Source organism: Gymnodraco acuticeps, unplaced genomic scaffold (assembly GCF_902827175.1).
Source record: "Gymnodraco acuticeps unplaced genomic scaffold, fGymAcu1.1, whole genome shotgun sequence".
NCBI classification, from domain to species: domain Eukaryota; kingdom Metazoa; phylum Chordata; class Actinopteri; order Perciformes; family Bathydraconidae; genus Gymnodraco; species Gymnodraco acuticeps.
Window position 1 is genome coordinate 2,627,350 of NW_022990441.1, and position 12,714 is coordinate 2,640,063.

At 39.5% G+C, this 12,714-nt stretch overlaps 2 protein-coding genes across 7 annotated transcripts in view; both read right to left on the reverse strand.

The window, feature by feature from the left end:
• The window catches only part of foxn1 (forkhead box N1), an 18,396-nt gene extending 16,820 nt beyond the window's left edge, over positions 1 to 1,576 (reverse strand). Inside the window, exons 1-4 of the mRNA XM_034225574.1 lie at positions 1,256 to 1,576; positions 528 to 623; positions 339 to 422; positions 95 to 225 (exon numbers count right to left, since the gene is read on the reverse strand). Coding sequence (XP_034081465.1) covers positions 95 to 225; positions 339 to 422; positions 528 to 623; positions 1,256 to 1,576 — 632 coding nt within the window. The remainder of the gene's footprint in view (positions 1 to 94; positions 226 to 338; positions 423 to 527; positions 624 to 1,255) is intronic.
• The window catches only part of LOC117552218 (solute carrier family 13 member 2-like), a 21,111-nt gene continuing 9,829 nt past the window's right edge, over positions 1,433 to 12,714 (reverse strand). For 5 of the 6 annotated variants that reach the window (XM_034225552.1, XM_034225551.1, XM_034225554.1 and 2 more), the window contains 2 exons: positions 12,546 to 12,683; positions 10,377 to 12,245 (listed from right to left, as the gene is read on the reverse strand). In XM_034225552.1, coding sequence (XP_034081443.1) covers positions 12,117 to 12,245; positions 12,546 to 12,683 — 267 coding nt within the window. In that variant the 3' untranslated portion in view covers positions 10,377 to 12,116. Of the gene's footprint in view, positions 1,556 to 4,202; positions 4,342 to 10,376; positions 12,246 to 12,545; positions 12,684 to 12,714 lie in introns of those variants that run through there. The other variant, XR_004569913.1, reaches the window with a different exon arrangement.

Consider the following 12,714-nt stretch of genomic DNA (forward strand, 5'->3'; position numbering starts at 1 on the left):
GTCACAAAGAACATGTTTTACATTCATACATTGTTGCTTTGGACATGAATTCAAATGTCGGCCAAAAACTATACTTAAATGTTATGCGTGTTACCTGTATGAATAAATGGGCTTGGGGAAGAGGGGCTGTGTGTTGCTCTCCTGCTGTGATTGAGTTGGGAGACTTTGGAGAGAATATTTTGAGCTGTGGAGCTGATCGTTGTTGTGGTTCAGTCTGGGTGAGACCTGAAGAGGAAACATACACACAAGCACACAAATCATGACCTCAAAACCAATGAAAGGGAATATGTTGCGTTTAAAGCTATGGTTTAAAGCCATCATGCATGCCAGTTTCTTACATTTGCGTTGGCTGAGTCATGTGCACTGTCCGCTGCTTTTGCAACAAATAAGGCGGCACTATCTTTGCTCATTGTTTGTGACACCTTTAAATCATAAAGGTACATGTCTTACTCACATTTGATCAATCATCACAATGACACCATCTTCTACAGTGATACTTGATGCAATCCTTGACCTGACACACTCACCTGTTGCAGAGGGATCATTGAACTGTAGGATGGGTAGCTCTGAGACAGGAAGCAGGAGGGCTCTACAGGAAGGGTTGATAGTTCTGGGTACGAACTCTGAAATAAAAAAAGGAAGGAAATAGTTTCAACAAAGAAAATCTAGAATGCATAATGTGTGTTAAGCAATTTGAAATAAATGTTCTGTCTACAATTAACATTATGACCTCATTGACACCTTTAAATCTGCAGTTCACTGATTTTTTTTCTAATTTCACATTGACATAGCTTTAAAATTGATATAGTGTAATTCTCAGCAAAGAGATACACATCCAGTAGTTAGAAAGAGACATTCTGTAAAGTTTGAAATTGTGTACTCTTCCATAACTGATTCATCATTTTTTATTAATTAAACTGAATTAGAACACAGATTTACTATAGTCAACCATGACTAACATTTATCTCAACCTTTTTATGTTTTTTTGTTGTTGTTTTGTTTTAGTTTTTTGTGCTGTGATATCAACCATATGTTTGTTTATCATTTTAAATGTTGTTGTACTATTAAACTTGTCTTATTCTGTAGGGGGGGGGGGTAAAAAAAAATCGACAACCTGCACACAGTCATACAGACATACAGTGTCTTTGACACTGTATGTCTTGTTTTAGAAAAATGAAAAGCAAGTTTAAAAAAAGAAAGAGCAAATCCTGATATCAACTTCAGCCAAATTAAGGGGTAGCATAAATCTAGAAACCTGCATGCTGTCGTCGTGTTGGTCCCAGGATGTTGGAGCCTCGCTGCCTGAGCTGTGTGAATAAGTGTCAGGGCTGCACACCTCCTGCAGGCAGCTGAAAGAGGACGAGCCCTGCTGGAGGCCACCTGCAGCCGGCACCACTCCATCACTGAACTGTCGATGGTACGGATGGAAACGGTCAGAGTCAACATGGCCTCCAAGGGTCCCATCAGTGCTGTGCCTCCTGTTCACTGCTGCAGGCCTCAAGCTGAAGGTGTTTCTCTCTCGCAGGGTGAAGCAGACGTTCCTGCCCTCGGTAGTCTGTGGTGTGATCCAAGTCATTGAATATTGTTACAGATGGAGATCACCGCTTGCTAATGGAAAAAGTCAGGGCTGGGTTTGGTGCGTTCAACATCAAACATGTCTCTACACCTTTTCATTGAATTAGAAGCTGCCAAGATGTCATTAATAGAAAACCCATTCTCTGCCAGTAAACAAAGAGAAGAGCCATGTTCAAACAGGTTTTACCTACAGTATAAAGTTATGTAACATTTTTCTGGGCAGCAGAACACAGGTATTTTATTGTGATACGTAGAGCTTGTGAAACTCTTCCAGAAATTGTAAGACAATTGGGATGTCTGTTGTTTTTGTATTACAGCTAAACCTCGTTAGCTCAAATGTATACTGAAAACAAATGGGGGAAAGAGCTAACCTGTCATATACCAACAACTGGTAATTCAACCCAGTCTCATGGCATTCCGTGTTATAGTCACGAAATTAATGTATCTATTGATTCGTGTTCACCAACACGATTTTTGCATTTTTTTCGTGTCACACAGAACGATTTTAAAAGCAATGTATTTCTATTGGTAGTGTGTTTTGTGCCTGCAGCACGTCTTTTTGTCCGGTCGGGTCTGGAAGACCGGAAGCTGTGGGGTTCATAAAACATTTTCTAACTCAATATCTTACCCTATGCCTAACCCTTTTATTTTAAATTGTATAATGTCGGAGCTTTTTTGCCGTCCACGAGGAAAATAAATGGCTCAGACTCAGAGCCTCAGAATACTGAAATCTGTATTTTATTTTTTTTTAAATGTCCTTCTAATGTGTTATTATTTGGTGCAGGCACGAAACATACTACCAATATAAATACATTGCTTCTAAAATCGTTCTGTGTCAGAATACTCAAATCTGTATTTTTTAAAATATTTTTTTCCTTGTAATTTGTTATTATTTACATTGCTTTTAAAATCGTTCTGTGTGACACGGAAATCGTGTTGGTGAACACGAATCAATAGATTAATTTCGTGACTATAACACGAAATGACGTGAGACTGTGTTGAGTAATTGTACCTGGCCAAGAAATAGTGTGTCACGTAGTCAATTAGCATATACACGTAGTCCAGATTAAACTCTGTTCTTGGTCCCCTCCTCTTCTCCCTGTACACAAACTCACTCGGATCAGTCATTAGCCCGCATGGTTTTTCTTACCACTGCTACGCTGATGACACCCAATTAATTCTGTCCTTTCCCCGCTCAGAGACCCAGGTCGTTGCACGCATCTCTGCTTGTCTAGCTGACATCTCTCAGTGGATGTCTGCTCACCACCTCAAGCTCAACCTTGACAAGACTGAGCTGCTCTACCTCCCGGGAAAAGATTGTCCCACTCTTGACCTAACAATCAACATCGGCACCTCAGTTGTTTCCCCGACTCAGACTGCAAGGAATCTGGGTGTGACCCTAGATAACAACCTGTCCTTCACTGCAAACAATCGCTGCTACAACCCGTTGCTGCAGATACACGCTTTACAACATCAGGAAGATACGTCCCCAGCTGACTCAGAAAGCGACTCAGGTTCTGGTCCAGGCTCTCGTCATCTCACGCCTAGACTACTGCAACTCCCTCCTGGCTGGTCTACCTGCATGTGCCAACCTCTGCAGCTCATCCAGAATGCAGCGGCTCGTTTGGTCTTCAACCTTCCTAAATGTTCCCACACCACTCCGCTCCTCCGCTCCCTTCACTGGCTTCCGGTAACTGCTAGAATCCACTTCAAGACACTGGTACTTGCTTACCATGCTGCGAATGGATCTGGCCCTTCCTACATCCAGGACATGGTTAAACCGTACACCCCAGCGCGTGCACTACGCTCTGCATCAGCCAAACGACTCGCTGCACCCTCGCTGCGAGGGGGACCCAATTTCCCATCGGCAAAAACACGTGGGTTTGCTATCCTGGCTCCAAGATGGTGGAATGAGCTCCCCATTGACATCAGGACGGCAAATAGCTTGCACATCTTCCGGCGCAAACTGAAAACTCATCTCTTTCGACTCCACTTCGAGCGTTAGAACTATTAACGAAGCACTTTTATACTAATAAAGGACTGGCTTACCTAAAGCCAGTTGAGTAGCACTTGAAATGTTTGGCTCTTTGAAACCTGATGTACTTTTATGATTCTGTTTTCTTCAAGGTTGTGTCTTCCTGGTCGAATGTACTTATTGTAAATCGCTTTGGACAAAAGCGTCAGCTAAATGCAATGTAATGTAATGTAATGTAAAAACAAACAACACATACCAAGATAATTGTGTACCCTAAAGGTGCTAATAGGCATTTGTTTTCTACCTTTGGACAGAGTTAGGCTTGCCTTTTCCCTTGTTGTAGGCTTTATGCCAAGCTAAGCTAACCGTCTGCTGGCTGTAATTTCGTGTCAAACGTAAACATTTGTTTCAATATTCTCATCTAACTCTGTGCAAGTACGTAAACGCAATTTTCAAAATGTCCTTAGAAAATGTGGTGTCAAATATATTACGTTTCAGCAGGTAAAATTATCCTTAAATAAATGCTCATAAAGGGCAGTTTAAAACAAATGTCTATGGAAATGCCATAATGTCCAAATAAGATTCAGATTTATTTTTAGACAAACGTTTTTAAAAAAAAATTAAAACAGAAAGTCATGAGGTGGTTCAGTACCTGTGATTCTGCCATCTGCTGGCAGCCGGTCCCACAGGGCTCACAGGTGTGCGGGCTAGCCTTAAGCAGTGATGCTAGAAACTTGCCACTGCTGTGGGAAAATGTCAGGGGGTGTGTAACTTTGCACCAAAATCAGCTCCTGTGAAGAGATGGAAATGGATCAATTTGAGATGGGTTGACTGTTATTAGTCAATTACATTTTCTGGCTTAACAGGATTCTGCATAATGTCTGATGGATGAAAGGTTTCAGTAATTACAATTGCCTGCTGCATTAATTTAAATTAAAGGTACACTCATGTTATGCTAATGTGGAAATTGTTTTGGGAAATGCAAATATTTGCTTTCTTGCCAAAAGTCAGAAAAGAAGATATACTGTACTCTAATGTCTGTACTGTATGGCTAAATATGAAGCTTTAATCAGCAGCTGGTTAGCTTAGCATAAAGTTTAGACACATGAGAAAACATACAGAAAACTTACTGTGTTATGGGATTGCTTTGATCAGAGCCAAATATATTTTCAGTCTTTGTAAAAGCTAACCAGCACCTGTAACCATATTTACCATATTAGACGGTATTGATCCTTTAATTATTAAGAAGGAGAGCAAGCCTTTTCCCAAAACGTCAACCTATTCCTTTGTGGAAAAGGCAAACTGTAAAGCTTTTTGTTTGTTTGATTTATATTGCAGTTGGCCCATAACAGGAAGCGTATCTCCAGATCTTAAGTGTTTTAACAAGTACTTCTTGTAACCGATCCTTTGAGATCATATCTTCTTATCTATTGAGTCATTTTCCCGCTGTAAATCTGCAAGACACACAGTAATATGTGTTTTGACAATGGGTGTGAGAACAGTTCACTTTCAGTGTCAGTTTATTAAAACATCATTAGCACTTGTCACGGGGCATAGGTTTTATTGGGCTGAGTGTAAAGAAGTGTTATCTGATCTCAGCGGAGGTGACAGACACGTGGCCCAAGTTCCAGTAAAGGTAACTTCAACCCCGACATAAACCAAGCTCATTAAAACTGCCAACAAACCATGGCTGTTAGGTCACATAAAGCCAAATAATGCTGATGCTGAGAGAGTGGGATACATCGTGTGTGTGTGTGTGTGTGAGAGAGAGCGAGCGAGACAGACAGAAGAAGCAAACATAGCTCTTTCTGTTCACATGAAAGGAGACTAAGGTGTTGAAGTGAAAGCTGAGAGATTGCCTTTTAACCTATGTGGCAACAAGTCCTCTCATCTGCTTGACAGTCATACTTAAAGAAATAAATGTAGAAGCCTCTGCAGGGGTGTGTGTGCTTAGGCCAGTGGTTCTCAAAGTGGGGGGCACAGAGGCATGCCAGGGGGGGGGGGGGGGGGGGGGTGGGCGAGAGACCAGGAGGAAAAATGGTTATATATAAAAAAAGATTTAAAAAAAAAAAAAAAAAAATCATAATTTGAAAAATTATTGATTCAAAAAGAATATGATGCAGTACAGTACTATTACGTATGGGTCTCTGTGTATCATTAAAGCTCGGCTCCGTGTGTGTGGAATGAGCCATTTTGTGTGCGCGAGAGAGAGTGCACTGGTACCGGAGATCGTTGTTGTTAGCTTCTGGTGCTATCGAGCTACGCTAACAGATATAAGGAGTTTTTTCAACAACAAAGTGGAGGAGAGTCCTCTCCTGTCAGACTGAGAGACTCAGTGAGCTAAAGGACTCTCTCAGTGTTATCTCAGTGGGTCTCAAATGTTTTGGTCACCATTAATGAGAATAAATGAAAAACAGGTATGAAATAGTATATGACAGTAAAACAAGAATAGAGTTTAAAAGGGTGATTTGTAAAATATCCATAAAGAAAAAGTAAATCTGTTTACAGTTCTGTTTCATATGGGTGTTGAGAGATGTATCCATAGATCTCTTCATGTTGCTCTCAAAGTGCACCAGATTGATGCTTTTAACTTCAATATTTAAAAATAAATCTTCCCGGGGGAGCATGCCCCCGGACCCACCTATGTGAGGTCCACACACCACCTACAAAAATAGCACTTTACCCCTGCTTTACCCCTGCTTATGAGCTGATTATCGAGTCTTCATTGTGACAGTCGCGGGTACATTGTGTATATGCGTGGGGATTGTTGCAGTAGAAAATTCCACTGTAGCGCCCGGTACATTAATGGGAAACCTTAAATGTTTGAGCACCCTCTATGAAACGTCAAGCTACCGCACAGCAGCCCCAAAATAAATCTCTGGCGCCGCCACTGAGCCTGACTATTTGTGTTGGGGGGGCCCGACTTTTTTTTTTCTCCAAAGGGGGGGCCTGACATAAAAAGTTTGAGAACCACTGGCTTAGGCAGTCTTAGCCTGAGATGACCCACATGTGCACATGTAGCCCCAGTTTGTGTTGCTCCAATAGTACATTTGAGACCCAGCGAAAAAGCTTTGTTTCTCGATACAACGTGATTCCAGCTATCACTTTTTGCAAAAAAATGCAACTCATTTGACAACATTATTTCCAGAATCCACAAAGAATCCTCTAACCAACTGTATTAAAATGCCGCCATCATTCTCTCCCGTCATGCCGTTAGATGAGACTGATATTATGCAGTTTGTTTCTCATGTGAGAGAGCCAATGCCAGTGGCTATCTTACATAATTTCCAAAGCTAGCTAGGCCAAGATCAACAAAAACACTTACATCAAACAAAACATAATGCCAGGTTATCACTGTGCTGTACAGATATTCCTTATTATCTGTTACATTCTGCTGAAAGAATTTTTGACTTTACGTAGCATTTTACTGCTGTGTATCCATTATTTTAACTTCTTTATATACGAATGGGTAGTTTAAGTTACAACAATGTATCATATTTTATAAGAACACCATGTGTTTGTGGCTTTGCTGTCCAACGAGAACGCAGATGCCAAAAAAGTGAACTTCTCATGAGCTCAGAAAAACAGCCCTGTTGTCTACTTTGTGGCATTTTTTTCATGATCCAAGAGGGTTTTCGAAAAGTTAGTTTAACAAAGAAATGTGCGTGGCTTTTCAATATATCAAAGAAAAAATAATTCTTAATTTCTTTCAGAAAATGTCAATTCAAATCATAGTAGAAAGGGTATGAAATTGTAATCTGTAATCTATATATATATATATATATATATATGTAAAGTATATGTAGATACATGTGTACATGTGTAGATATTTGTCATTTCAAACAACCCCGGTGTATTTTTTTAGTTTTACTAATTTTGTTCGGTATTTAATTTGTCATTTTCGGGTCTCTAAAGATATATGATTTACACATTACATAAGCTTTACACAAATGTTATAGAAGTATTACTCTTTCTATGGTAATCTGAAGACAAGATAAAGTACTTATGTCTGTCTAATTATTAGGATTCACACTGGCAGTCTTTGCTCTTTCATGATCAAATGAGAAGGCGGCCACTCAAAGTTCACGGCGCCAGTCAAACAGCAATCGGGACCTACAGCAGTGCCAACCCTTTCAGTGCAGTACTGTAATATCTCTCACAGTAAAATGAGTATAAATCACAGCACAATTGTAGAAGCAGCTTTTCATTTAAACAACAACATTCACTTATTGGAAAACTGTCAAAGGAACTCACCTAACATTTACAAACAATAACCGGCCCCCTCTCTTCTTTGTGGATCTGCAGTTTCAGTCAGATTTTCTCACTGGTAACCTCTGGCGACATCTGGGCCCATTATACGTTGTGGATCTGTGCACCTCACTCCCCCTCACTGTGAGTGGAGCACTTTGATTAGATTGACTGTCTAAATATGTTTTGGACTGGTGGATGGGCTGGTTTCAGATTTTGACAGGGGGTGTGTGTGTGTGTGTATGTGTTTGGCACTCATCCAGGCTAAAGCCTGTCAGGAAGATATACAGAAAGAAAAACCTGCTGCAACAGGTTACATAACATCTACGAGTTGCAGCCATTGGCAGCTGGCAGTGCTCTCTTCCTCCTTCCATCACTCTTTCTTTGCCTGACTGAATGGTTGCTTGTCTTGACGAGACATTAGATACAGTGCAGATCAGAGCCAGTGGCGGCGAGAGCAGGCACAGTGCCCTGGTTTCTGAGCTCACCCATTGCAGATGCTGGCTTAAATGTGATCAGGTTTCCACTTAACTGGTGCACTATAAAACAAACGTGTGCACAAGTTAATACAGGCGTTTATCCATTTAAGATATTGAAGAACACACACAAAGTTATAGCTTGAGCAAACTGAAACAAAATAACTGGCTACTAGTTTTAACAGAAGCAGTCAATCTGGAAATGTCAGTTTTTGATGCAGCCAATAAGAATTAACTCATAACTTCTGGAAATGCCCATCAATCAGGCCCTTGTCATTAGCACAATGAGTCATATTTATTTCAGTCCATGTCAAGCATTTCCTTTTTTCTTGATAAATCTTAAGTTTCTCTCTGAAAACACAACAACCTTAAAAAGCAAGGGAGGCAGAGGAGTACAGTAGAAAGTGAGAGAAGTAGAACGAGTGGAGGTATGTCATTACAGGTAGATTCCTATCCTATCCTCCCCATGAACCAGGAAAACATTGGAAGCCGTTGCTCGGTGCAATACCTTGAACAAATTCTGTCCTCGACAAGAGGGCGAGGCAGAATGACAGAGGTAAGGATTGATTACAATTAGAATAAACTCTTGTGTTACATGGCCAGGCCTATGCCAAGCTGAGCTAGTGCCCAGGGCTCTTACTGACAACGATTGAGTTCTTCAGGAGGGTGTAATGTGGCATTAGAGTCTTATTGTCTTCTAGGAAATAACTGCTCCAGTACTCATGGATTCTCAAATGCAATGTCATGTTCTTCAGAGCTAGAACATGTTATTTCCTGTTTTTACAGTTTTATGAACTGTCATCATCATCATCATCATCATCATCATCATCATCATCATCATCATCATCATCATCATCATCATCCCCTGTTTTTATAATTACAGTATTAATCAGAGTTGTAATGAATCACTGTAACTTAATGACAACCTGGTGACAGGTAACTACCATTGGAGAAATTGGTCAGGCTGGTACTCACACAAATATTGTGATGTTGTTGTAATAACGATGGTGAAAACAGGCTGTTTTTTACTGTTTTTATTTTACTGTTAATATATTAAACTAACTTCCTGTGTCAACAATAAAGTGAATATAATTGACAAGTGGGAAGGGGGACATTATAGGTCACCTAACCTAGCTGCTGCAGGGCATCCCAGGCTGTGATAGACAACAACAACAACAAAAAGAGTGAACAATTATCATAAAAAAACCTTTGATCATATGCATGGACCTAATAAAGGGCAGCTCCTCTGCTCTGACACCCTGCCAGTTATTGTATGCATGGTTGCACGTGTGTATTTTGGAACCTACTGTGTACAGATCCTTTTTGGATGTGTTTATTTTAACTGCAACTGTATAAAAACAACAGAATAAAAAACTGAGTTTCCCTTTGTGTGACAATAAAGTAAAGTGTATTATTATTCTTATATCAGATAGGATCTGTGACCCTGTAAAATGAAGTTTGCGACCCGCTTGGCACAGGTTGCACAATGCATGTCAATGAGAGTTGGCCAATTAACCCAAAGACTAAAAACATTTTCTCCGAGTGTTATATTTTGAGCTTTTCAGATCTTAGGTCCTGAAAATGTAAAATCATTCAGTAACTCAAAATGTAATTAACTTCCATTTACATGAGTAATACACTAAATTGCAGGTGTACGTTTTATACTATATTGTCAATTTACAGCGTTTTTTGACAGCAAACAGTAGCAGAAAGGGGGGGGGGGCTCACACCACTTCTAAGCGTGTAGCAACATGTGTTTCACTGCATGATCCATTTCAATTGCTTTTATTAGTTTTATAACCAATAAAATAAAAATGTCCAACAAAATATTTGTTAATCAGAAGATGTTAAAGAACTGGGGAAAAAAAATGTTATGTAATCAAAAATAGTGATTTATTAGTGTCTACTAAAAACAGAGGAAACCATGCAGAGTTCCTAAGGCAGCGAGATTTATCACTGAATACTTCACATTTTGGCTTCAGGGTAAGGGTATATGAATTCAGGAATTACCTTGCCTGGCCAAGGAATACTTCATAATAAAATGTGCAGCTGTCTCCCCAAATGGATGTTCTCAGTATTATATATTCACAATTACCATTTCATTACAGATTCAGGTTCTTTATTAAAAAACATGTTCAGAGATGCCCAGTACAGTCAGGTGGTAAAGATTTCCAAAGTATGATAACTGCAGATGCATCGTCTCACTAAAAACACCTCTTGCACATTCTCAGTAACCAAATACCAATTATTAATGAAACACCTGAACTACCAGCAGAGAGAATGTACTGCAGCATTATACAGCCTTCGTCTATTTAAACTTACAAATCACAAACTTGGACAGAGACCAAAATAGTGAATAAGACAATACAAAGATATCATGACATAATGATGTTGTCTTACCTCCGATCACAAGCACCTTCCATTAGTGCGAGAACCAGTTCAAATAGACTGATAGTTTCCCTTTGAATGATGTCGTCTTTCAGTCTGGACCAACATAATGGTTGCTAGATTAAACTAAAATGTTTTGTATTTCATGATTGCTTACTCCTTTGACCTCTGTATACTGTAGTTATAGCATTTTGAAATCCTTTTTGCTCTCCACATACAGCAGATATGTGGACCCCTGCCAACAATTTCAATGAAATGTTTTTAATCAGTTTCCTATAATTGATTTCTCTTAACTTCAATCCTTTTGTATTTCTCCAGCATTGACCGTTTGAAGGGATTAATCTTTCTGTCCTCTGGCTCTCTTTACATCAATAAAGTACCCAGTGTCCCTAATCCTATGGATGGTAATGAGATTTATCCCATCAATAAATGTATCAGTCTCAAAAACGGCAGCATCTAGTGCTCCGACTGGTTTTCTTGGAATCTGAATATTCTGTTGTTTAAGACAACATTGATAAGTTCGACTGACTTGGGAGAGGGATCCCTCCTCTGTTGCTCTCCCTGAGGTTTCTCCCATTTTTTCCCCTTAAACTGTGGGTTTTCTCTGGAAGTTTTTCCTTGTACGATGTGAGGGTCTAAGGATAGAGGGTGTCGTTTTTCTCATACTGATATTCTGAACAATCTGTGCTGTTGTATTTGCTGTAAAGTGTCTCTACTGTAGGCTATTTTTATTATATGTACAGCACTTTGGCTCGACCAAAAATCGTATATAAATGTGCTATATAAATAAAACTTGATTTGATTTGATTTGACTTAATGGAATACAATGATTATAGTTTTCTCTAAGAAACCAACTGAGAAATTATAGATAGTTACAGTTCTCTCAAAACTCAGACAGACATGGCACAACAGCCATAAGGAAAAATAGTCAAAAGTAGTACACAGTGATATTTAAGTATGCAAATAGTTAACAAAATTATTGAAGTTTTCGTTATGTTGTTTACATTTTTGTTTAATAGTTTTATTTTAGGTTAGTGTAACGCTGCTAATTACAGATACAAAGACAACTCAGAATATGACATTTCTCGCAGCAAACAAGACTGGCATTTGCTTGCATTAACACTTTTTAAATATCAGGTCTGCCAGGTCAAACTCTGCTTGAATGACAGTCCATGAGAGTATCAATCTAGATGCCATTAACTCAAAAGAAGGTACTTTAATGTTTCTTGTAAACATGTTGGTTTCTGAAGAGCCTCACAATATGAGGGAGGATATAAGTCTGAAGAACCCCTCAACATCAAACTGCGTTGGCCCGGGTATACTGGAGCTTTCAATAAAAGTACCATGTATACCATACACTTGCCTGCCAAATCTTCCAGTGGTGAAATCCTAATACTCAGACATTGTTCATATCCACCAGTTTTTCCCCCGTTTCCATTTTCCTGAGTTCACTTTCAAGGAGTTTTGGTGACATTGGCCCAACTGGGAAATTCATTCAGATTGAACATGGCCACCCCCCACGTGTTAATGGCAATGTTGATGGTTATGACTCCAAGAATGTTCAGAATGAATCCAGCTTTGGCCTGGAAAAACCAAAAAATAAAACAATGAAAATAAACTTATATTTTGGATCTGGTTCAAGGCAAAACAGTGTTTTGACAAAAAAATATCAGAGTAGGTATTAATACCAATTTGTCTCCCTGAGCTTAGTATCCATGGTAATGTGTAGGTTATTGTCTGTATGCAAATAGATAATAATGATCAAATATAAGGATTTATATAAGCTGCTGACCCAAAAACTAAATATGAGCCTTTATCCAAAACACTGTGTGCATGTCAATATGCTCACTTAAGGGGTCTCTATCTTTCCCAAAATATCTTACCATGTCTAGGACTTTGAGGTTGCCGTAGGAGAAGGCGATGGCGTTGGGTGGAGTGGCTACGGGCAGCATGAAAGCCAGCGAGGCAGAGATGGTGCAGGGAAACATGACGTACAGTGGGTGTATCTTGATGGCGGTGGCCTGGATTCAAAAATTTAAAAAAGACATTCAC